The sequence below is a fragment of the Aquarana catesbeiana genome, linkage group LG04, assembly GCF_042186555.1.
Source record: "Aquarana catesbeiana isolate 2022-GZ linkage group LG04, ASM4218655v1, whole genome shotgun sequence".
NCBI lineage: Eukaryota > Metazoa > Chordata > Amphibia > Anura > Ranidae > Aquarana > Aquarana catesbeiana.
Window position 1 is genome coordinate 128,954,301 of NC_133327.1, and position 27,165 is coordinate 128,981,465.

Sequence of the window (27,165 nt, forward strand, 5' to 3'; positions counted from 1 at the left end):
GCATAGGTCTTGTTTCTCCCTGGCTGCTGCAAGCAATTTATCCCGGTCCCTATAATTCAGGAGTCGAAGGAGGAATGGTCTTGGTGGGGCTCCAGGGATAGGAGGAGTGGGGGGGACCCTGTGGGCCCTCTCCACTACATATGTAGGAGGCATAGCAGGGATATCCAGGAGAGAAAGGAGAAAGGATTCCGCAAATTCAGCTGGTTTAGAGCCTTCTGCTCTCTCAGGAAGGCCTATGACACGAATATTATTCCTCCTCAATCTATTTTCAGTGTCTATTGACTTTTCTTGCAGGGCTTTCACTTGTAATTGCAGGCCATGGAGGTCCCGGGAATCAGCTCTGGTGTCATCCTCAAGCTGAGAGATGCGGCCTTCCGCCTCTGCAAACCGGGACCTAAATTTGTCCATATCATGCCTGATTAGGCTGACATCCGTCACCAGATGGTCTATTTTAACCATGACCGAGTCATTACCCGCTTTTATAGCAGCCAAAAGCTCCGCATGTGAGGCTGCCTGAGCTGCCGACAACTCCGACAGGGTCTGTGTCTGTGTGCCGGCCGACATGGTAGTAACTGAGGGCCTCGTGGACAAGATGGCGGCGGAAGAGGAGCGGGTACAGGCCGCAGAGGATGAACGGTCTTACCCGGTGGTGGCGGGGAAGTCCGCTTGGTGCCATAAGTCCTCTTGGACCCCAGGGTGCCGGATTAGAGGGAGGTAAGTGTGGTTTTTGAGCCAGGATTAGTTGTCAGGATCAGTGTGAGAGCGGAGCTCAGCCTCAGCACGTCTTCTCCTCTTCACATCCGGCCACGCCCCCCCTGGAGTTGAATTGTTAAAGGAGAGATGAGTAACATGTTTCATTTTCGCATTGAATCATTACTTAGCAAGGGAATTGTCACTGTCTGCAAGAAAAAAAAAGTGAATTTTTCTTTGCACATGATTTGAAGATTGACATTTGCAGAGCTTCATTCACTGAGCTAATTGAAAATCCTCTTGCAAAGTAAACATTCAGTTTGCTAAGAAAACAGACTATACTCCTTTACTAATTCAACTCCAATGAGTATCAAATTTTATAGTCAAGAGACTGGGCGCTGTTTTCCAATGTTCTCCTACTGCTTATTTGCAACACTGGAGTTAGATTGCATTAATCTTTTTCCTAAAAAGGAGCCATGGCTTGAGGGACAACTTATGAGTAGAGACTGTCAGACCCTATGAAACTACTGATGAAGTTGTAATAATAAAACATGCTGGAGCTTCTGATCTAATCACTCATGGACCGCAAACATGAGTGATCACCAAAGTTGTTTGCTTATTATAGTGAATAAGGTGGAGCTGTGTTCACTTTTAATGCCAATTCAAGTGCAAGGGAATACAAAAAAACAAGATTGTTTGCTTGCACATAATTGGATGATTTAAGTCAAACCAGCTTTACCACTAAGCTAATTAACCATTCCCTACTCCATCAGTAAATCACCCCAGTGTGCCCATCACAAATATAAACAGCCCATGTATTTCTGAACTCTGTTACTAACTAACATGTCAAGAGAGAAATGTTCCCTCATTACTGACCTCCTTCAGAAAATGCTAGTTGTCTGGGTGTGTATGGGTTTAGGAATTGTGAGTAGTTAAACCAGGAACAAGTATGCACTACATGAAATCAGAACTTTGGATCTTCATGCTTGGTTCAGTGAAGTATTGAAACTAATACATTACCAAGACAGCTAAGCAACTAACATTTTCAGAAGAAGTCAGTGAAGGAAACTATTACATCATTCTCAGAACATGTGTGTGAACATATCTTTGTTGGATCCCAAACAACCTCACTCCATTCAAAAATTCGAAATCTCTTTTGGGTAGATTGGCTAACAATATGCCAAAAACAAACTGCAAAAGAGTCAGAAATAATTAAAAGAGGGACATGTTTATTCATTGATTGTTGATCTGTGGAACGCTTTGAACCAATCAGTATTAATATCTAACTATTATTCCACAATTTTCAATACAATATTCATTTTCACAAGATTTCTGTGTATGAATTCAAGAGAAATAAATCTTCAAGACAAGTGATGCTGGGAAAAACACTACTAGAAAAGCTTCAATAACATTAATAATAATGACGCTCATTTTGTGATTTTAATGATTACGAAAAGTGTAAAATTAAAGGAAATTTATGGTTATTTTTGACAATCCAATAGAAGCTTACTTGAAAAATCTCCCTTCAATTTGTGAGTTCTGCCTGTCCGCTGCCCATCTCTTTCCACAACTTCCTGGATTCCCAGCATGCTTTTGCAGCTTCTCCTTTTTACATTCAATCTCTAAGGACTACATGTCCTATGGTACCTTGCTGCCTGCAAGCAGTGATTCCTGTACTGACTCTGCCTCCTGAAACTCCTCCTCTCTGCATCTCTGTAGTTCAGAAAGCAGGCTCTGTGAAATGTGTGACACATCCAGGGCTGGTACAAGGATTTTTGACACCCTAGGCAAAACCTAATTTTTCCGCCCCCGCCGACTCCACCCATGACTCCACCCTCTTTTGCCCTGCCCATATATACCCCACCTTTTAATGAAGTGCCCATCAAATGCAGCCCACCAGCGCCCATCAAATGCAGCCTCACCAGTGCCCATCAATGCAGCCTCACCTGCACCCATCAATGCAGCCTACGAGCGCCGATCAATGCAGCCTACCAGTGCTGATCAATGCAGAGCACCAGTGCCCATCAATGAATGTTTGCTTGCTTCCATTCATTCGGGAGTCGGGACACAGACACAGTCCTCCGCCACGCGCCTCTGACACTATGTGCGAACGGAGCAGCGGCTGCCTGCTGATGCTGAGACTTAGTTGCTTGCTGCAGGGAGAAGAGAGTAGGAACACCAGTGGCCGGGCGCCCTAGGCAGCAGTGCGCCCTAGGCAGCTGCCTAGTTTGCCTAGTGGTAGCACCGGCCCTGGACAAATCTGTGCCTACTTACAGGGCATAGTGGCTACGTGTCACAGAATTCAAGGCAGTAAATATGTAGGGATCTTCACAAAGTAAGTTTGCACAATTCAAGATCATTCAGATGAAAAGCAGTAGGACAGAAATAATTCAAATACAATGTGGAATATGAATATATGATTTTACACTTTGACCATAGATATGCTTTAAGTAAACATTCAAACAGACGGAAGCCAATCAAACTCTGTAAGTACCATTATAGTTTGCGAGCCATGGGTTAGGAATGGCTACATATACATAAATATACAAATATAATATACATACTGTGTATATAGGTATGCATTCTACTCATCACTAACTTCTGAGATAAGTCCCATAATTTCGGCAAGCAGGTTTTTATTATTTTCTCGCATGTCATGTCTTGTTCCCAGCAAGCTAAAAGCAACCTCCCTTATTTGTTCTGCTGTCTCGGTTTTGGCACCTTCTTGAAGCTCTGCTGTTCCTTGTATAACATAAGCAGCATCAATGAACACAAACAATGCTGCAAATACTCCAGAAATGGCACGAATTGTTCGAGCTCCCTGTGTTGCCAACTTAGCCCCATGAGCTGCAGCTGCTGATATCTTCCCCAGATGAACTAATCTGCCTGCTTCCACCACAGCAAACATTCCTCTACCCCCCATTCTGGCTATATCAGTGGCTTGTTCTGCTAAGGGTACAGTCTTGATCACTTCAATTGTGTCACTGATATTTGTAGCAATTTTGTGTACCGTATTTATCATGTTGTCAATTTCGTTTACCTTCTCAATTACTGTCTCACATTTCTTTTTGGTGTTAAAAGAATCAGCCACAGAAGCAGATACTCCAGTGACTCCTCCAGCTGTTGCAGCAACAATTCCAAGAGTGCTAGCAAACAGAGACGCGCCAAGTGTGAATGGAGCCAGAGCTACCCCTATCAGAGTGGTGATACCACCGGCAATCCCAACCGCACTTCCTACAACATTGGCGATGACTGCATTCCTATGGAACTTGTCCACATCATCAGCAATACTGTACAGTTCTATAACGCAATCTGAAGTAGCCTCCTCCAAAAGGGATGATTCTTTTTCATACTCTTCATGATACTTCTTCAACTGTTCCAAAAAAAAAAAAGAATAAAAAAAATATCAAAAATATTTAGTATATACCATGATTGTTGCATAAGCATGGCTGGATTTCTGTATAGCCATCACAGACGCTGACCTAGGGTGACAGAGCTGCCCAGTACAGCACACAGCTGCTTATACATCATATTGCTTTTTGTAAGCATTGTATTTATGGATATAATAAAGATTAAGGCTGGGTTCACATATGAGCCGCATGCGGCTCACAGCAGTGGTCCGGTGCGTCCTGGTTCACCGTTTAAGGTTCCGATTTCAGCCCAAATTTTTGGCTGAATTCGGACCTGAAACAGACCAAAAGATGCACAGCGTTCTTGTGCAAATCGCACCGGACCCGCTCCGGAGATATGTGAACCGTCTTCATAGAGAGCCGGTCAAAATCGCCTGCTATTGTGAACTGGATGCGGGGGAAACCGCATCCAATTCGCAATGGTGTGAACCCAGCCTTAGTCATTTTTTCTGACTGGGCAACCCAGCTAGTTTCTGTTATCATGTTTCCTCTACAGTGTATTACTGTTGGTAGAATTTTGTACCTACAGTTCGCACACTGGATGTGTACACCTAGAATTGAACTGCTAGCAAAGTATGGTTGAAAGCTGCCGGTGAAGAGTGGTAAAATCAACTTTTTCATCTATTCCTTCCCCAGACCATGTATATTGTATTGTTTCTTTTGTCGGATGTAAACTCAACATCCGATTTTTATTTGATCAGTATGGTTTTTGTACGAAAAAAATCGTAAGAGCAAGACTATGCATGCTCAGAAGCGAAAGAATACATACAAAACTATTCAACACATTACGTCACTTCTGACGTTGTATTCTGTCGTATGAAAATTTGCGTATTGTGAGTAATCTGTTCATTTTCAACATGAGACTAGCATGGCACAAAAAACGGAAATTCGGTCGTCCGAAAATCTAAGCGCGTGTACGAGGCTTTAGTCCATAGGGTTCAATATTGAGTTGGCCCACCCTTTGCAGCTATAAAAATTTCAACTCCTCTGGGAAGGCTGTCCACAAGGTTTAGGAGTGTGTCTATAGGAATGTTTGACCATTCTTCCAGAAGTGCAATTTTGAGGTCAGGCACTGATGTTGGACAAGAAGGCCTGGCTCACAGTCTCTGCTCTAATTTATCCCAAAAGTGTTCTATCGGGTTGAGGTCAGGACTCTGTGTAGGCCAGTCACATTCCTCCACTCCAAACTCGCTCATCCATGTCTTTATGGACCTTGCTTTGTGCACTGGTCCAAATCATTTGGTGGAGGGGGGATTATGGCATGGGGTTGTTATTCAGGGGTTGGGCTTGGCCTCTTAGTTCCAGAGGAATTCTTAAGGCATCAGCATACCAAGACATTTTGGACAATTTCATTCCCCCAAATTTATGGGAACAGTTTGGGGATGGCCCCTTCCTGTTCCAACATGACTGCGCACCAGTGCCTAAAACAAGGTCCATAAAGACATGGATGAGCGAGTTTGGGTTGGAGGAACTTGACTGGCCTACACAGAGTCCTGACATCAACCTGATAGAACACCTTTGGGACGAATTAGAGTGGAGACTGCGAGCCAGGCCTTCTCATCCACATCAGTGCCTGAGCTCACAACACAATACGCTTCTGTAAAAATGGTCAAACATCCCCATAGACACACTCCTAAACCTTGTAAACACCTTCCCAGAAGAGTTGAATCTGTTATAGTTACAAAGGGGATTGAACCCTACGGACCAAGACTGGGATGCCATTAACCATTTTAGCCCCGGAAGATTTTAACCCCTTCCTGACCAGAGCACTTTTTATAATTTGGCACTGCATCGCTTTAACTGGTAATTGCGCGGTCATACAATGCTGTACCCAAACAAAATTTGCATCCTTTTTCCCACAAATAGAGCTTTCTTTTGGTGGTATTTGATCACCTCTGCTGTTTTTATTTTTGTTCACTGTAAACAAAAAGAGAGTGACAATTTCGAAAAAAAAACGATATTTTTTACTTTTTGCCTAAATATCCCCAAAAAGGTTTTTAAACAAATTTCTTCATCAGTTTAGGCCAATATATATTCTTCTACATATTTCTGGTAAAATAAAAATTGCAATAAGCATATATTGATTGGTTTGCGTAAAAGTTATAGTGTTTAACCACTTCAGCCCCGAAAGGATTTACCCCCTTCCTGACCAGAGCACTTTTTACAATTTGGCACTGCGTCGCTTTAACTGCTAATTGCGCGGTCATGCAATGCTGTAACCAAACAAAATTTGCGTCCTTTTCTTCCCACAAATAGAGCTTTCTTTTGATGGTATTTGATCACCTCTGCCGTTTTTATTTTTTGCGCTATACACGGAAAAAGACCGAAAATTTTGAAAAAAAATGATATTTTCTACTTTTTGTTCTAAAAAAAATCCAATAAACTCAATTTTAGTCATACATTTAGGCCAAAATGTATTTGGCCACATGTCTTTGGTAAAAAAAATGTCAATAAGTGTATATTTATTGGTTTGCGCAAAAGTTATAGCGCCTACAAACTAGGGTACATTTTCTGGAATTTACACAGTCTTTAATTTATGACTGCCTATGTCATTTCTTGAGGTGCTAAAATGACAGGGCAGTACAAAACCCCCACAAATGACCCCATTTTGGAAAGTAGACACCCCAAGGAAATTGCTGAGAGGCATGTTGAGCCCATTGAATATTCATTTTTTTTGTCCCAAGTGATTGAATAATGAAAAAAAAAAAAAAAAAAATTACAAAAAGTTGTCACTAAATGATATATTGCTCACACAGGCCATGGGCATATGTGGAATTGCACCCCAAAATACATTTAGCTGCTTCTCCTGAGTATGGGGATACCACATGTGTGGGACTTTTTGGGAGCCTAGCCGCATACGGGGCCCCGAAAACCAATCACTGCCTTCAGGATTTCTAAGGGCGTACATTTTTGATTTTACTCCTCACAACCTATCACAGTTTTGAAGGCCATAAAATGCCCAGATGGCACAACCCCCCCCCCCAAATGACCCCATTTTGGAAAGTAGACACAGCAAGCTATTTGCTGAGAGGCATGTTGAGTCCATGGAATATTTTATATTTTGACACAAGTTGCGGGAAAGTGACAATTTATTTATTTATTTTTTATTTTTTGCACAAAGTTGTCACTAAATGATATATTGCTCACACAGGTCATGGGCATATGTGGAATTGCACCCCAAAATACATTCTGCTGCTTCTCTTGAGTACGGGGATACCACATGTGTGGGACTTTTTAGGAGCCTAGCCGCGTACGGGACCCCGAAAACCAATCACCGCCTTCAGGATTTCTAAGGGTGTACATTTTTGATTTCACTCTTCACTGCCTATCACAGTTTCGGAGGCCATGGAATGCCCAGGTGGCACAAACCCCCCCCCAAATGACCCCATTTTGGAAAGTAGACACCCCAAGCTATTTGCTGAGAGGCATGGTGAGTATTTTGCAGCTCTCATTTGTCTTTGAAAATGAAGAAAGACAAAAAAAAAATTTTTTTTTTCTTTTTTTAATTTTCAAAACTTTGTGACAAAAAGTGAGGTCTGCAAAATACTCACTATACCTCTCAGCAAATAGCTTGGGGTGTCTACTTTCCAAAATGGGGTCATTTGGGGGGGTTTGTGCCACCTGGGCATTCCATGGCCTCCGAGACTGTGATAGGCAGTGAAGAGTGAAATCAAAAATTTACGCCCTTAGAAAGCCTGAAGGCGGTGCTTGGTTTTCGGGGTCCCATACGTGGCTAGGCTCCCAAAAAGTCTCACACATGTGGTATCCCCGTACTCAGGAGAAGCAACAGAATGTATTTTGGGGTGTAATTTCACATATTCCCATGGCATGTTTGAGCAATATATCATTTAGTGACAACTTTGTGCAAAAAAAAAAAAAAATAATAATAATTTGTCTCTTTCCCGCAACTTGTGTCACAATATAAAATATTCCATGGACTCGACATGCCTCTCAGCAAATAGCTTGGGGTGTCTACTTTCCAAAATGGGGTCATTTGGGGGGGGTTTGAACTGTCCTGGCATTTTATGCACAACATTTAGAAGCTTATGTCACACATCACCCACTCTTCTAACCACTTGAAGACAAAGCCCTTTCTGACACTTTTTGATTACATGAAAAAATTATTTTTTTTTGCAAGAAAATTACTTTGAACCCCCACACATTATATATTTTTTTAAAGCAAATGCCCTACAGATTAAAATGGTGGGTGTTTAATTTTTTTTTTCACACAGTATTTGCGCAGCGATTTTTCAAACGCATTTTTTGGGGAAAAAACACACTTTTTTACATTTTAATGCACTAAAACACACTATATTGCCCAAATGTTTGATGAAATAAAAAAGATGATCTTAGGCCGAGTACATGGATACCAAACATGACATGCTTTACAATTGCGCACAAACGTGCAGTGACAACAAAATAAATACATTTTTAAAAGCCTTTAAAAGCCTTTACAGGTTACCACTTTAGATTTACAGAGGAGGTCTACTGCTAAAATTACTGCCCTCGATCTGACCGTCGCGGTGATACCTCACATGCATGGTGCAATTGCTGTTTACATTTGACGCCAGACCGACGCTTGCGTTCGCCTTAGCGCGAGAGCAGAGGGGACAGGGGTGCTTTTTTTTTTTTCTTTATTATTTTTTTGCTTTTTTATCTTATTTTAAAACTGTTCCTTTCATTTTTTTTTTTTTAATCATTTTTATTGTTATCTCAGGGAATGTAAATATCCCCTATGATAGCAATAGGTAGTGACAGGTACTCTTTTTTGAAAAAAATTGGGGTCTATTAGACCCTAGATTTCTCCTCTGCCCTCAAAGCATCTGACCACACCAAGATCGGTATGATAAAATGCTTTCCCAATTTCCCAATGGCGCTATTTACATCCGGCGAAATCTAAGTCATAAAATGCTCGTAGCTTCCGGTTTCTTAGGCCATAGAGATGTTTGGAGCCACTCTGGTCTCTGATCAGCTCTATGGTCAGCTGGCTGAATCACCGGCTGCATTCTCAGGTTCCCTGTTGAGACAGGAGAGCCAGAGAAAAACACGGAAGACGGTGGGGGGGGGGGCATTCTCTCCCACTGCTTGTAAAAGCAGTCTAGAGGCTAATTAGCCGCTAGGATTGCTTTTACATGAAAGCCGACCGCTGGCTGAAAAGAATGATACCAAGATGATACCTAAACCTGCAAGCATCATTCTGGTATAACCACTCAAAGTCGTGAATGCTGTACCTGAAGACAAAAATATGGTTAACAATAAAGCACAGTAAACGGTAAAGTATAAAAAATTGCAGACCTGAAAAGCAAACATGATAAAACATAATAACAATAAAACATTGCAGAATAGAATACAGTAAAAAAGAGCAGAACAATAGAGAGAATAGAGAGAGAGAGAATAGAGAGAGAACAATAAAACGACAACTATTATTTTTTATTTTATATTTTTGTTTGTGTTTTTTTTTTTTTTTTTTTACACTTTTTTTGTAACTGTAACTTTTATAACTGTAACCGGTTCCAGGTTCGGGTCTCTCAAAATGCGATGGCATCTTGGGAGACCCTGTGAAAGTGTGTCCTAGTCTGTGCAATGCTGTACCCTACGCTAATACTCAACTAGTGAATGGTAGCGTTCAAAACATTCACCAATGCAAAGACCAGGATTGTCAGGACAGGAGGGACAATAATAGCGGGTGTCACGCCTATATCCGCGCTTGCTGCAGACACAACATCTTTTTTGGGGGGGGTTCGTTGGGTAGGGGTACTCGGGAGGACATAAAAATGCCTCTCATGCAGCCGACTGCATTTGGTTGGGGATGTGAATGGGGGAAGTACGGGCGCTGCAGAAGTGGTGGGTTCCCAATTAGGATTGGCGAATGCAGCAGGAAGGGCACTATGGGCATGACGGGCCTGTGTTTGTCTTCTTGGTGGCAGCGGGACACTATTTGTGCTTGCCACCTCACCAGCTTGAACTGCACTTATGGGACTCGCCACGTCACCAAGTGTTACTGCAGTGCTGGTTTGACTATGACCGGGGTGTACTAGGCCGCTGGCGCTTGCCAGTTCACCAAAACGCTACCAAAAAAACTGTTAACGATCGCAGGGATCAGGCCTGACTCTGCGAACGCTGCAGTTATGCATTTAGTGTTTTGTAAGTGACAGTGATCGATCGATACTGCACTTGGGTGGGCTGGGCTGGGCGGAGGGGCAAAACGCAGGTGCTAGCAGGTATCTGGGCTGATCCCGCTAACACTGCATTTTTGGGAACCCTAAACTGCTGGGGACGCCAGTATAGATCTGATCGGATCAGATATTGATGCGTTCAGATACTATACCACTAAGGGAGGTGTACGGTGCGTGCGTGGGTGTTAGCGCTACTGGGACTAACCTGACGCTGCCTGGGGCTGGTGCTTGCCATTTCACCAAAATGCTACCAAAAAAACTGTTAGCGATCGCAGGGATCAGGCCTGACTCTGCGAACGCTGCAGTTATGCGTTTAGTGTTTTGTAAGTGACAGTGATCGATCGATACTGCACTTGGGTGGGCTGGGCCGAGCTGGGCGGAGGGGCAAAATGCAGGTGCTAGCAGGTATCTGGGCTGATCCCGCTAACACTGTGTTTTTGGGAACCCTAAACTGCTGGGGACGCTAGTATAGATCTGATCGGATCAGATATTGATCTGTACAGATACTATACCACTAAGGGAGGCGTATGCTGCGTGCGTGGGTGTTAGCGGTACTGGCGCTAATCTGACGCTGCCTGGGGCGACGCATATCACCGTCGGGTGATCAGGGGGCTAAATCTTTATTCGGTAATAAACGGCGGGTGCCCTGACACTATAAAAAATAAACAAACTAACCAGCGTCACCCGTAACGGTTATACAGTGATCAGTGGTGAAAGGGTTAACTAGGGGGCAATCAAGGGGTTAAAACATTTATTAGGTAGTATATGGGGGTCCCTGTCGCTATAAAACGATGACGGCGAACCTAAATATTTACGTCCCTAACTAGCGTCACCAGCGACACTAATACAGCGATCAGAAAAATGATCGCTTAGCGACACTGGTGACAGGGGGTGATCAAGGGGTTAAAACTTTATTGGGGGGGTTAGGGGGGTACCCTAGACCTACAGGGGGCCTAACACTCACTGCCCTGACACTGTAACTGTCACAAACTGACTCCAATACAGTAATCAGAAAAAAAAAAAAAAAAAAAAAAAAAAACCTGCTTGGTGTCAGTTTGTGACGGGGGGGGGGGGTGATTGGGGGGGGATCGGGGGGCGATCGGGGGGGGGATCGGGGTGTTTAGTGTGCCTGGCATGTTCTACTGTGTGTAGTGTGTTGGTGCACTTACATTCCAGTCTTCTCTCCTCGGCCCGGAACGGAAAATACCGAGCCGAGGAGAGATGACATCATTTCCTCTGCCTCTGTGTACAATACAGAGGCAGGGAAATGATCCCATTGGCTGAGAGCGATCGCGAGGGGGGGGCCACGAATGGATGGCCTCCCCCTCACCTCCGATCGCCGGGGGAGATTTGCCGACCGCCGCAGGCACCGGGGGGGGGTCCGATCGGACCCCCCACCCGCGGGCAGGCAAGGACGTACATATACGTCCTTTTGCCTGCCCGTGCCGCTCTGTCGACGTATATAGTCGTGCGGCGGTCGGCAACTGGTTAAAAACTATGAGAAAGATTTATGGCATTTTAATTTAAAAAAATTTTTTTTTACAAGTAATGGTGGTGATCTGCGATTTTTAGTGGTACTGCGACATTGCGGCGGACAGATCGGACACTTTTGACACTTTTTTGGGACCATTGACACTTATACAGCGATCAGTGCTATAAAAAAAGCACTGATTACTGTGTAAATGTCACTGATAGGGAAGAGGTTAACACTAGGGGGCGATCAAGGGGTTAAATGTGTTCCCTAGTTGTTAGTGTTTTTTACTGTATGGGGATGTGACTGCCTGGGGGAGGAGACATATCACTGTTCCTACTTACTAGGAACAAACGATCTTTCTCCTCTCCCCTGACAGAACAGGGATTTGTGTGTTTACAAATCACCGTTCTGGCTCTCGTGTACGCGATTGCGGGAGGACAGTGGCGATCGCACCAGCCGGCCATGCGCATCAGGTCCCCCGCCATGCCGCGGGCGTACGCGCGCACGCCTCTGGCAGCTCTTAAAGGAGATAATGTACTCATACTTTGTTTTGTGCACCTATGCCTTTTTGCCAACGTATATCGGATGAGCCGGTCGGCAAGTGGTTAAAGTTTATGTGCGTGTAAAGGCAGGCGTCGCAATACTTTTGGTAATTTAATGTGTGTGTATATATATATTACACACACACACACACACACACAGTCAGGGCCAAAAATATTGGCACCCCTGCATTCCTGTCAGATAATGTACCACTTTGCCCAGAAAATTGTTCCAAAAACAAATGTTTAGGCATTCTCATGTTTATTTCTTTTTTTGTATTGGTGTGAAACAAAAAGCCAAATATGACACATTCCACGCAAAACTCCAAAAATGGACTGGACAAAATTATTGTCACCTTCTCAAAATTGTGAGATGCTTCTGTAATTTGTAATTAAACTCACCTGTATTAATTAACAGGTGCTGACAATATAGAAATCACTGGAAGCTAAGTTAAGCATTGCAATTAGTGGATGGCAGGTGCAGTGTCAGGCTCCTACCAGCTCTTTCCTCAGCTCTGTATCTGAACTAAGATACAGACTTTCAGGAGGGCCCCTTTCACACTGGGGTGGGCAGGGGGGGGGCGAAGTCGGCGGTAAAGCGCCGCTATTTTTAGTGGAAGCTAAAGTGGGTATTTGGCCACTAGCGGGGCGCTTTTACCCTCCCACTAGCGGCAGAGAAGAGGTTAAAACCACCGCAAGGCGCTGCTGCAGTAGCGCTATGCCGGCAGTATAGCCGCACTGCCCTATTCATTTCAATTGGCAGGAGTGGTGATGGAGTGGTGTACACACCACTCCAAAGATGGTGCTAGCAGGGCTTTTTTTAGCGTCCTGCCAGCGCACCGCATCAGTGTGAAAGCACTCGGGGCTTTCACACTGGGGAGAATAGAGCGGCTCTTTCAGGGCGCTTTGCAGGCGCTACAACGCTAAAAATAGCGCCTGCAAAGCACCCTGAAAGAGCCGCTGCTGTGTCTCCAATGTGAAAGTCCTGAGAGCTTTCACACTGGAGCGATGCGCTAGCAGGATGCTAAAAAAAGTCCTGCTAGCAGCATCTTTGGAGCGGTGTATACACCTCTCCTGCCCATTGAAATCAATGGGGCAGCGCGGCTATATCGCTGGCATAGCGCTGCTGTAGCAGCGCTTTGCGGTGGTTTTAACCCCTTCTCGGCTGCTAGCAGGAGGGTAAAAGTGCCCCGCGAGTGGCCGAATAGCACTGCAAAATTAGCGGTAAAGCGCCACTAAAAACAGCGGCGCCCCTGCCCCAGTGTGAAAGGGGCCTTAGAAAGCTGTAGGAAGTGTCAGTGGACCATAAGTGGGTTGATCTATGCACTTTTATACCACTGAGAACTACAAGTCCTGTCTAGAACCTAGTCTAGGTTCACATCTATGCGGCTGCACTTGATGTGTTTTTCAGGCACATTTTTCAGTGCAATTTGCCAGATTTTTTTATGCGTTTTTGCATGCAGTTTTCATGCATTTTGTGTTTTACGCCTTTTTTTTTCTTTAAACGCACAGTAAAACACACTGTATATAGCTGGTTGCTAAGGAGGGGGCCAGGAAGCCGGCCGCCGTGTCCATAGCAACTGATGAGTCATCGACTGTCAGCAGGGTTCCCCGCTGAAAGCTTAATGTAAAAAAAAAAGAAATTTGCCGGCAAAAAAATTAGCGAAAAAAACGGCATGGGGTTCCATACCAGACCCTTATCCGAGCATGCCGCCCAGCAGGTCGGGAAAGGGAATGGACGAGCGAGCGCCCCCCCCCCCCCCCGAGCCATACCAGACCGCATGCCCTCAACATGGGGGGATGGGTACTTTGAGGCAGGGGGGCTCTGCACCCCCCCACCCCAAAGCACCTTGCCCTAGCCGGTGGTTGTCAGGGTCTGCAGGCGAGGGACTTATCGAAATCTGGAAGCCCCCTTTAACAAGGGTGCCCCCCTCTTCTTCCTTGCTGCCAGTTACCCGCTAAAAAAAAAAAAAAAATGTAAAATGCAGCTCTTGTTCTGTTGATGTCTTCATCTGTTTTGTTGTCGCCCGCTCTCTGCCGATTCTTATAAACCCATGGGGCGTGGCCATCCGATGACATCACCCTGAGAGCCTGCCCCTTGTGACAAGGGGTGGGCTCTCTGGGTGATTTCATCGGATGGCCACACTCCACTGCTATATAAGAGTTGGCAGAGAGCGGGCGACAACAAAACAGATGAAGACATCAACAGAACAAGAGCGTTTTATTATTTTAATTTTAGCGGGTAACCGGCAGCGAGGAAGAAGACAGCAGCGGGAAGAGACGGCTCAAGGAGAAGATGGCAGAAAGCGACGGCGTGAGGGAGAAGACGACGGGAAGAGTCAGCTCGAGAAGAAGACAGCGGGAAGAGGAAGACGGCTAGAGAAGAGAGAGCTATTAATAAAGGAATTTTCAAAAACCGGCTCTTGTGTTTTTATTACATTTCATTGCTTTTTTGATGAATGGGTAGGGGTACAATGTACCCGATATCCATTCACATGGGGAGGGGCTGGGATCTGGGGGCACCCTTGTTTAAGAGGGCTTCCAGATTCTGATAAGCCCCCTGCCCGCAGACCCTGACAACCACCAGCTAGGGTGGTCGGGAAGAGGCCCTTGTCCTCATCGACATGCAGCCCCCCATGTTGAGGGCATGCGGCCTGGTATCGTCCCCACCCTTTCCTGACTTGCCAGGTGGCATGCTCAGATAAAGGTCTGGTATGGATTTTGGGGCGGCCCCGCGCCATTCAAAAATAATAATAATTTTGGCCAGGGGGAGGGGGGGTGTCCCCTCTGAAGCCATACCAGACCCGAAGGGCCTAGTATGGACCTGGGGAGGGACCCCATGCCATCTTTTTCGCAATTTTTTTTGCCGGCAAAGACAGCTGATGACTCATAGGTTGTTAAGGACGCAGCCGCCAGCTTCCTGGTCTGCTTAGCAACCAGCTATATACAGTGGTAAAAGAAGAACCACAAAATGCAAAACACATCAAAAATCACATCACAAACGCAACACTTGCATTCCTGGTGCGGTTCCATTGAAATCTATTAGCCGCAAACCGCGGGAACCCTTTCCAAAAACACACCAGCTGCAAAACGCATAGATGTGAACTAGTACCATAGGAAACCATGTTAAATGGACTGCAAACTGCAAAACGCACAAAAAAAGGCATAGGTGTGAACCTAGGGTTAAACCTTGTCCAAAAATCCTCAAAGTCAGCCATGAGGCCTTCACCTGAGAAACATACAGTAAAGCCGCGTACACACGAGCGCAATGTCCACCAGAAAAAATCAGACGGAAGCTTTTCATCGTATATTCCGATCGTGTGTAGGCCTCATCGGACTTTATTTTCGAAAATTCTGACGGACATAGAAATAGAACATGTTCTAAATATTTCCGACGGAACCTATCGGGAAAACAGCTCGTCTGTATGCTGTTCCAACGGACCAAAAACGATGCATGCTCTGAAGCAAGTACGAGACAGAAGCTATTGGCTACTGGCTATTGAACTTCCTTTTTATAGTCCAGTCGTAAGTGTTGTACGTCACCGCGTTCTTGACGGTCGGACTTTGGTTTGACCATGTGTATGCAAGACCGCTTGAATGGAATTCCGTCGGAGTTCCGTCGGAGAAACCTTTGGAGTTTATTCCGACGGCAAAACCAGTCGTGTGTACAGGGCATTAGGGTAAAAAGGATTTGAACCCCTGCAGATTTTGTACAATTGCCCACTGACAAAGAAATGATCAGTCTATAATTTTAAATAGTAGGTTTATTTTAACAGTGAGAGACTGAATAACAGCAAAAATATTCAGAAAAATGTATTTAAAAAAAGTTATAAATTGATTGTTTTTTTAATGAGTGAAAAAACTATTTGACCTCTTCGCAAAACATAACTTAGTACCTGGTGGCAAAACCCTTGTTGGCAATCACAGAGGTCAGACATTTCTCGTAGTTGGCCACCAGGTTTGCACACATCACAGGAGGGATTTTGTCCCACTTCTCTTTGCAGATCCTTCCTCTCCAAGTCATTAAGGTTTTGAGGCTGACATTTGGTAACTCGAACCTTCAGCTTCCCCCACATATTTTCTATGGGATTAAGGTCTGGAGACTGGCTAGGCCACTCCATGACCTTAATGTACTTCTTCATGAGCCACTCCTTTGTTGCCTTGGCCGTGTATTTTGGGTCATTGTCATGCTGGAATACCCATCCACAACCCATTTTCCATGCCCTGGCTGAGGAAAGGAGGTTCTCACCCAAGATTTGAGGGTACATGGCCCTATCCATCATCCCTTTGATGCAGTGAAGTTGTCTTGTCCCCTTAACAGAAGACACCCCCAAAGCATAATGTTTCCAGTTCCATGTTTGATGGTGGGGGTGGTGTTCTTGGGGTCATAGGCAGCATTCCTCCTCCTCCTCTAAACACGGCGAGTTGAGTTGATGCCAAAGAGCTTGATTTTGGTCTCATCTGACCACAAGACTTTCACCCAGTTCTCCTCTGAATCATTCAGATGTTCATTAGCAAACTTCATATGGGCCTGTACATGTGCTTTCTTGAGCAGGGGGACCTTGTGGGCGCTGCAAGATTTCAGTCCTTCACGGCGTAGTGTGTTACCATTTGTTTTCTTGGTGACTATGGTCCCGGCTGCCTTGAGATTATTGACAAGATTCTCCCGTGTAGTTCTGGACTGATTCCTCACCGTTCTCATGATCATTGAAACTCCATGAGGTGGTATGTTGCATGGAGCCCCAGACCAAGGGAGACTGACAGTAATTTTGCATTTCTTCCATTTGCGAATAATCGCACCAACTGTTGTCACCTTCTCACCAAGCTGCTTGGCGATGGTCTTGTAGCCCATTCCAGCCTTGTGTAGGTCTACAATCTTGTCCCTGACATCCTTGGACATCTCTTTGGTCTTGGCCATGGTGGAGAGATTGGAACTGGATTAATTGCTTCTGTGGCAGGTGTCTTTTATACAGGTAACAAGCTGAGATTAGGAGCCCTCCCTTTAAGAGAGTGCTCCTAATCTCAGTTTGTTACCAGTAAAGAAAACACCTGGGAGCCAGAAATCTTGCTGATTGATAGGGGATCAAATACTTATTTCACTCATTAAAATTTTCTGGATTTTTTTTGTTGTTATTCTGTTTCTCACTGTTAAAGCGTAACTCCACTTTTGTTGAGGAAAAAAAAAAAACATTTTATGTACATTACAAGGATTATAACAACCTTTGTTGCAGATTCCTACGTTTTGTTATCCTGAAGAAATCCCTGTATGTTCCTCTCTGCCTCTGTCCTGAGTGAGCCTAATGGGAGTGGTTTCATAATTATCAATCAGCTGTGGCACCTGAGAAGCACGAATGAGGAAATCTGCTGGGCCTGCATCCCTTTAGGCTCGATTCACACCTATGCATGTTGCTTTTGGGCGTTTTTGGAGGTTTTTTTTTCATGCTTGCCACGTTTTTGAGCAGCGTTTTTGCCGCGTTTTTGCCGCGATTTGCGTTTTGCGTTTTTTTTTTTTTACAGTTTTTTTTTTACAGTCTAAAAAAAATTAAAAAAAAAACAAAACGGCAAAAACGCATCAAAAACGCTGCAAAAACGCTGCAAAAACGGTGCACTTGCGTTTTTTATGCTTGTCCATTGAATTCTATTACATGCAAAATGCTGCATTTTGCATGAAAAAAAGTCCCTGACCCTTTCCAAAAATGCAGAGAAGCAAAAAGGCATTGATGTGAACATGTTCCATAGGAACCCATGTTAAAAAATTCCTGTGCATTTCTGCAAAATGCAAAATGCATCAAAAAACGCGCTAGTGTGAATGGAGCCTTAGACGTGTTCCGACTGGAAGTATCTCCTCAAAAAAGCCATTTTTGTTGCACAGGATGCCTGAAATCTGACTTGTATCTTAGTGCAGAATTCTGGGAAAACTGGTGAGCCAATCACACAAGCAGAAATGTTTATGGGGGGTGGTCAGTAAAGTGTGTACAGAATAACTCCAGGTAGCCATATTGCATTGCATTTACAGAAAATTACAGCGGCTGCAGATTGAAAAGGAGAGGTACTTTTTAATAACATTTACCGTATTTATCGGTGTATAACATACACTTTTTTCCCCTTAAAATCAGGGGAAAATCGTGGGCGCGTGTTATACGATCCCCGCTAATTTTGACCGATCGCGGCAATCGCCGCCGACATACACATAGCGTGTAGATTTAAAAATGGCGCCGCGGAGTTCGCAGGGACTCGGCGGAGCGGAACGAGTGCCGCCGAGATCACAGTGACTGGGCGGAGCCGAGATACACATAGCCGAGTGTACTTGGCTCTTCACGGCGCCGCTCACAGTCCCGCCCAGTCCCGTCATTGGACCTGTGTTATGTCCATCATAGGGTGGGACTGGGCGTGACTGTGAACAGCGCCAAGAAGAGCCGAGTACACTCGGCTATGTGTATCTCGGCTCCGCCCAGTCACTGTGATCTCGGCGGCACTCGTTCAGCTCCGCCGAGTCCCTGCAAACTCCGCGGCACCATATTTAAATCTGTAATGGACACTGGGGGCAAGGCTGAAATGACAAGGCTGCAATGATCACTGGGGCAAGGCTGCACTGGGGCAAAGCTGCACTGACAAGGCTGCACTGGGACAAAGCTGCACTGACAAGGCTGCACTGGGGCAAAGCTGCACTGACAAGGCTGCAATGGACACTGGGGCAAGGCTGCACTGACACTGAAAAGGCTGCAATGACACTGACAAGGCTGCAGATGGACACTTACAAGACTGCATTGATGGGCATTTTAATGTAAGTTTTTTTTCCTAAAACTTCCCTCCTAAAAGATTTTTTCCTTAAAATTCCCTCCTAAACTTGGGGTGCGTGATATACGCCGGCACATGTTATACGCCGATAAATACGGTAATTACAATATGACTTGTGTCGCAATTGTATACGTTATATTTTTTTTCTTTATTTGCAATTTTTTTTCCCCACGAAAGTGGAGTGACCCTTTAAAATAAACCTACCATTAAAATTATAGACTGATCATTTCTTTGTCAGTGGGCAAACGTACAAACTTAGCAGGAGATCAAATACTTTTTTCCTTCACTGTATAAAAGGTAAACAAAAAACTTTTACATTTTTTTTTTTTTTTGGTATCCTGTGTGAATGGGAACACATAACAAACTTATAGTAGGTTTTTCTCAAATTCGACTGTAAAGTGGAAATACATTTTAACCACGACCGTCAAATGACAGCGGGGCAGGGTGGCTCTCGTTCTGGGTGGACGTCATATGACAGCGCCCAGAACGGCCGGGGGCGCGCAGCGCAGAAATCTTCTGTGTCCAATCACAGCCAGTCACATGTAAGCAGAAGCGAACGCATACGTCAGTAGCGCCCGCATATGAAAACGTTCAAACCACACATGTGAGGTATCGCCGGGATCGTTAGAGCGAGAGTAATAATTCCAGTTCTAGTCCTCCTCTGTAACTCAAAACTGGTAACCTGTAGAAATTTTTAAACGTCATCTATGGAGATTTTTAAGGGTAAAAGTTTGTTGCCATTCCACAAGCGGGCGCAATTTTGAAGCGTGACATGTTGGGTATCAATTTACTCGGCGTAACATTATCTTTCACAGTATAAAAAAAGATTGGGCAAACTTTACTGTTGTCTTATTTTTTAATTTAAAAAAGTGTATTTTTTCCAAAAAAAGTGCGCTTGTAAGACCGCTGTGCAAATATGGCGTGACAGAAAGTATTGCAACGACTGCCATTTTATTCTCTAGGGTGTTAGAAAAAAATCTATATAATATTTGGGAGTTCTAAGTAATTTAATTGCAAGTAAAAAAAAAATATTTTAAATTGGAAACACCGAGTCTGAAAAATAGGCCCGGTCCTTAAGTGGTTAATGGAACTCCCCACACTGGTCAGTTGAGTTTCAGTTGCGTTTTAAAAGTCCTGCTTGTTGCATTTCTTGTGCATATTTGATGTGTGTTTAAAACCGCACCAAGAACACACCTCCCTATTGAAAACCAAAATGCATGAAAGGTTTTAGTGCAGTTTTTGAGTCATGTATCCATGTTTCACAGGTGCATGCTGATGTTAGGCAACGAGAAAACGCACCAGAAATGTGGCAAAAATGCGCATCTGTTTTTTACCTCAATTTTGCAGAGCAATGTGGAAAGCAGCATTAAGCGTATGTAAACCTAGAAACATATTTTATTAGATGTCCCTATATGAAGTGGCTGTGTTCGTTTTCACATTTCAGGCTAAATACATTTTCAGCAAGTACTGAAAGTACCTAGTGATTATGTCAGTAATAATTTGTTCTTGTCACTCCGGGGTTCATTTACTAAAACTGGAGAGTGCAAAATCTGGTGCAGCTCTGCATAGAAACCAATCAGTTTCCAGGTTCCTTTGTCAAGCTTAATTGAACGAGCTGAAGTTAAGGCCCGTACACACGGAGACATCGGCGGGTTAAAAAAAAAAACTGGTCGATATTCGGCCCGTACATATGCCACCCTGTCTGACAGAAGTCAACCATTTGGCCGACTTCTGTCAGACAAGCATGCTGGAAAACCAGCAGCCGACCGACTTCCGATCACCCAATGGCGGAGAGCGCTGATCGAAGGCTTCAGCTGTCCCCCTATCAGAACACAACAGCTCTGCAGGGGAGAACACTGTACTGACTTCACATAGTTAGTACATCCACTCCGACCAAAGCTGACAGTTTTTTTACATTCAACCCGCAGGGTTGAACAAGAAAAAAACTCATAGTGTGTGCCAGGCTATAGAACCTGATTGGCTACCATGCACAGCTGCACCAGGTTTTGCACTCTCCATGTTTAGTAAATCATAATTTCCCTGTGAGCCAAAATGGAAGCAGTAAGAACCTTATCTTTTTTGTGTGAGTACCATCAATCCACCAGTAATGGAGATGAAGAGAGGAGAGGAAGACGTGTTTGATGTGCAGCCTTTTGACAACCATGGTTGCCTTCATAAATATTGTTGAGAAAAAGCATAGACATTAATGGACAGGATGTGCAGAATTATTTACGGAATCACCAGGTGAAAATAAGGGGGAAAAAAAATCAATTAAAAAAATAAAACGAATGCAGCCACTACATCTAAGGACTGGTGAGCTACAATACATTCATTTTTGGGGGTTAGATAGACCTTGGGAAATCTGCATGTCAAAATCCAAAAATAAAAGCTTCTATGTGTTTTGTTATGACCAATGTGCTGTCCCCATCCCAGAACACCTTATACTTAAGCTTTACTTTCTCAATCAACATTGAATATTTTAAATCCTTGCGCTGTTAGCATTAGTAAATAGACAGGGTGGTATATCATAATTACTTGCTTAGAACATTTTTTCACATTGCTTTTGCCCAGGCCTAGGCAAATGATGTCATACATCCCAGTGGTCTTCAGGAGGGGAGGAGGGCTATAGGTATGTGGATTCCAGGAAGTAAATGCCACATTAATCATCTGCCCTTACTCAAGATGGCCATAACCAGAAATGCTAGGAGGTGTTTTTTAACATGATTTTTCAGCAAAATAAAGCATGGGGACATGGATGTATGGGTGAGCTTGCTTTGAATATTAGAAATGAATGAAATACTGTTTTTGATTTGTGGTGCTCTAATGCAATGTAGTTCTACTTCAACTTACTAATGATGCACTGACACCTTTTCTCTCCTGCAGCCAGTGTTAGAATAAGCTATGTCGGCATCCCAGGGGAGCGCTGACTTCACTCTCCTGGTCATGTGACAGTTATTGGGACTAGAGATTTGTTTCTGGATCCAAGCACTGTCACAGGCCAGACGTCACATACTCCTTTCCACCTATTAGAACAATACATACTGTTTTTTTCCAAAGTTAAAGCAGTTTTAAACTGAAAAGCAAACATTTATTATGCTGTATTTTACCAACTCTTAGATGCGATGGCTGCATTAATTTTATTTTTTACGCTTTCTTTCTTTTATTTTCATCTGATGATCCAGCCAGCAAGTCTGTTGTTTTGCAAAAGGACAAGCTCTCTTCCAGATGTTTCAGTTTAAAGGAATGAGACAAATTTAACACTGGCAGGGGTGCTTACAATTATCAGCTTTAATCAATTCATGTAAAACCTTTATCCCAAAAGGGAAATAAAGCTGTAACAGCTTAAAAAGTGTTAGCTGGAGTTTGGCTTCAGTTTGTCAGTGCATCTAAATCTACTAGTGCGTCTAACACTCCCTTCCCCTAGGCTGACTATGCTGTTGTCAGAAGGTGTCTCTGTTGCTTTTTCATCCAGGGGGCACTCTAATACAAGAAGTGTGATGCTGGCCAGATCACCAGGTGAAAACAGAGGGGAAAAAAGTCTAAAAAAGAAAACGAATGCAGCCACCACATCTAATGATTGGTAAGTTGGAATACGCTACATTTTTGGTTTGGGCTAATTTCATATTTAGGAACATGTTACATCTGTATTTAGTGAGGAGACATGTAACATGTTCCTTAGCACCCTCACACCAACCCCAGAGGTCCATCCCCTGTGAAAGGGGTTCCTCTTCCCTGCAGCCGCTGTCACATTTAAAATCTGCATGGCTGTGCAAAGCTCCATCTAAATACCTGCTAAATATGATGATCATCAAAAGTTAAGGACAAAATATTCCTTTCTGTACACAGAGCTATTCATTAGATTACCATTTTTAGCAACTGTTCTATATCTTCCTGTAGGCCACCTGTCTGCATGTCTTCTCCCTGTAAGAACAAAGCAAGTGAAAAGCCAAATAAGTAAATATGAAATATTAAAATATATTACTTCATATTTAGCTAAAAAGATGCATTTTATATTTCATGTCTTTACACTGAACATTATAAACAACTTTAAAAAATACTAAGAAGCTTTCTTAAAGCCCCCTAAGCTCCCTTTAGTTGTAGTCTGGGAGAGCTGAAAACATAAATGCTAGCTGTAGCTTTGTGGCTTTAACAAGTTTTTATCAGAATTCCGCAGTCATTTAGATGCTCTTCGGCTGAATTCACACCTGAGCGTTTTCAGCTCGTAAAACACCTGAAAAAATGCCCAACAAGCAAAATCCTATTCATTTCAATAGCACATGTTCACATCTTAACGTTTTGTCACCTGAAGAAAAACGCCTGAAGCTCAAAAAAGTGCATGACCTTCTTTTTGGGCAGATTACAGGTGTTTTTCTGCTTTTTACATTGGTGACCTTTTGACCTGTGCAAAATCATGGCAAAACACGGGCAAAAATCGCGGTTAAAACGCATGACTTTCTGCCTAAAAACAAAACGCTCAGGTGTGAATGCAGCCTAGGAGACTGAGCTCTGCAGATGCTTTCTAAATATTTAGTAAATGCCTTTTGATTGAGTCTAAATACCATTTCCTTAAGTCTCCATTCACATCTGATCACGGGCGGAATCGCAATTCCAAATCGCTGCAAAACGCGGGACGCATTTGCGATGCTATTACTTCTAATGGCACCCCAATTGCGTCGTGATTTTGCCACGATTGTGGCACGGCAAATCGCGACACTCGACACTCACCCAAAAGAAGCTCATGTTCCTTTTTGAGTGACAAAAACATATGTTGCAATTGCAGTGCGATTTACTGCACAACAATTGCAGCAAAATCGTGACGTCGGCAGAATGGTACGGCTGGGCAAATGGACGTACCCGTACATCCCTTTAAATTTGCCACCTTGCCATTGCGTGCGTGCCGCCGGGAGCTCCGTGAGTCGGGTCGCAGGTCCCGCGGACTCAATCGCTGCAGGGATACCCGCAATCGCCTCATGGAGTGGAAGAACGGGGAGATGCTAATGTAAACAAGCATCTCCCCGTTCTTCCTAGTGACAGTGTCACTGATCTCTGCTCCCTGTCATCGGGAGCAGAGATCAGTGACGTGTCACATGTAGCCACGCCCCCCCACAGTTAGAAACACTCCCCAGGACATACTTAACCCCTACACTGCCCCCTAGTGGTTAACCCCTTCACTGCCAGTGTCATTTACACAGGAATCAATGCATTTGTATAGCACTGATTGCTGTAAAAATGACAATGGTCCCAAAAATGTGTAAAAAATGTCCGATGTGTCCGCCATAATGTTGCAGTCATGATAAAAATCGCTGATCGCTGCCATTACTAGTAAAAACAAAATTATCAATAAAAATGCCATAAAACTATCCCCTATTTTGTACACGCTATAACTTTTGAACAAACCAATCAATAAACGCTTATTGAGGGTTTTTTTTACCAAAAATATGTAGAAGAATACGTGTCGGCCTAAAATGAGGAAAAAAAATGTTTTTTAAAATATTTTTTAGGGATATTTATTATAGCAAAAAGTAAAAAATAATGCGTGTTTTTCAAAATTGTTGCTATTTTTGTGTTTATGGCGCAAAAAATAATAACCGCAGAGGTGATCAAATACCATCAAAAGAAAGCTCTATTTGTGGGGAAAAAAGGATGCAAATTTTGTTTGGGAGCCACGTCGCACAAGCGCGCAAATGTGAGGCTGAAAGGCTTTTGTCTGACCATACTACGATCTCACCAACGATTTCACTGCAGAAGCGGAAGTTCTGATCTCCACTGCCCTCAGTGATAACATCATCTCTAAGGTGGAAAGCCTTTTTTTCCGTAAACCTTTTTATTCCATCCCTTACTTCTACCATCTACCAAAAATCCATAAGAACCAACACAATGCCCCAGGTAGGCCAATCGTGGCCTCAATGGATAGCATTACCTCAGGGTTCAGCCTATATGTTGACAGATACCTACAACCCTTAGTTCACCAACTTCAGTCTTATATACGGGATGGGACACACCTCTTGGAACAACTCTCACCATACAGTTGGGAACCCACGTATTCTTGGCTATCTCTAGACGTCAGTTCCCTGTACACTTCAATTCCTCACGACTTTGGTATCATGGCCCTCGAGTACTTCCTTTCTACAGACCCACTCACCAATCCCCGCCAGGCCTCTTTCATCATAGAAGCCACCAAGTTTTGTTTAACACACAACTATTTTACATTTAATGGTGACTTCTATTTACAGTTACAAGGGACTGCGATGGGGGCCAATTTTGCCCCCTCGTACGCGAACTTGGCTATGGGGTTTTGGGAACAACAGTACATCCATCACAATAACCCTTTCTCAGACAACATCGTCTTTTTCGGTAGATACATCGACGACATCATAATTATCTGGGATGGACCCCTAGATCTCATTCCATCATTCACCTTATATTGCAATAACAAGAAGTACGGATTATCTTTCACATATGACAGTAACCAGACTTCTCTAGCTTTTCTGGATTTAGAATTAAGACATGACAACCAGGAGATATATGCCAAAAATTATACCAAGCCCACTAGTGGCAATTCATATCTTCATTTTAAGAGTTGCCACTATCCTCCATGGATTAAAAATATCCCCAAAAGTCAATTTTGTCGGTTGAGACAAAATTGTACCAGAAAAGCCGATTACATAGAAGCCAGCATCCACCTCAAAAATAAGTTTTCCGAAAAAGGATATCCGGAAGATTTAGTTGAGACACCCTACGAATCATATCTTCACGGAAAATCTCCACGCAGTAATACGCCCCCTACAAATTGCCCCATCTGGTTCATCACTACCTTTCACTCCCAACACAGTAGAATGGAGAAGATCCTTCGGAAACACTGGGATATCCTCCAACAAGATCCCCATCTCAGATCCATTCTCCCTACACATCCACAGGTTACCTATCGAAAGGCCCCCAATCTCAAAAACAAAATCGCTCCCAGTAAACTCAAGACTACCCCGGCCTTTCCGCCCATTACTCCACTCATCCCTCTAGTACGGATGTTTCAATGTCGGAAAAAATTGTGTAAGACCTGTCACTTTGTCCAACATGGCTAAAAATCCTTTTCCACCAAAGGCCAGACATATATCCTGAAAGACTTCTATAACTGTTCATCCGAATATGTGGTGTATGGTTTGATTTGCCCTTGTGGCCTCATATATGTCGGCCGCACCATCCGGCCGCTGAGACAACGGTTTGGGGAACACAGGAGATACATTGAGGGTGGCGCAGACTCCCATAGTGTGCCGAAACATTTTGCTGTAGCACACAAGGGCTCCACCCTTGGACTGTCAGTTTGGGTCATAGAACAGATCCCCAGGTCTCTCTCGCCCGCCGAAAGGTTCAAAAAATTATGTGCGAGGGAGACCTATTGGATCTACCGTCTAGATGTCCTCTCGCCTGGAGGAATCAATGAATGTATCAAAACTTCAACCATCTTGTAATGTCCACATCAATACTAGCCTACATGATACCCACATGTTCACCTTTTTTTAAAAAATCCCCATTATCCAATTGATTTTAACATAATCACTACTGTTTTTATTTTATTTTTATTTCAGTTTTATTGATAATTACTTTTTTATTAAGTTTTTATTGTGAAACATATATGCTGATAATATGCAGACATGCACTTCCCCACTTTCCCCTTGTTCTATACCTCTGTTTTATTCCTACCTGGACTCTGTATGTTAAAATATGTACAGGTGCCATTTTTTCCTCCCCCCCCTTACATTTCTCTTTTTCACAATTCCCCCCCCCCCCTCCATGTCCCACTTTACCCATGTGGATGTACGTCATAGCACGTATATACCACTTAGTCATATCTATACTTGTTATCCATTCTATGTGGTTACTAGTTGCTCTTTATTTCTTGTAACCCACATATAACCCACTAATATATAGCACATATTATACTGCCCTTGTATCTCTTCCCCGCCCCCCCCCCCCATATGTTTATATGGGGCGCACGTTTAGGAGATATTTACAGTACCTATAGGTAAGCCTTATTCTAGGCTTACCTTCAGGTACAAATTACACATTGAGGTTTACAACCT

At 43.7% G+C, this 27,165-nt stretch overlaps 1 protein-coding gene across 50 annotated transcripts in view; it reads right to left on the reverse strand.

Annotated features, from left to right (window-relative positions):
• Window positions 1-2,149: 2,149 nt before the first annotated feature.
• LOC141139460 (apolipoprotein L6-like) overlaps window positions 2,150-27,165 on the reverse strand; it is a 149,272-nt gene continuing 124,256 nt past the window's right edge. For all 50 annotated transcript variants that reach the window (XM_073625592.1, XM_073625578.1, XM_073625564.1 and 47 more), the window contains 2 exons: window positions 22,952-23,008; window positions 2,150-4,063 (listed from right to left, as the gene is read on the reverse strand). In XM_073625592.1, the coding sequence (XP_073481693.1) occupies window positions 3,275-4,063; window positions 22,952-23,008 (846 nt within the window). In that variant the 3' untranslated portion in view covers window positions 2,150-3,274. The remainder of the gene's footprint in view (window positions 4,064-22,951; window positions 23,009-27,165) is intronic.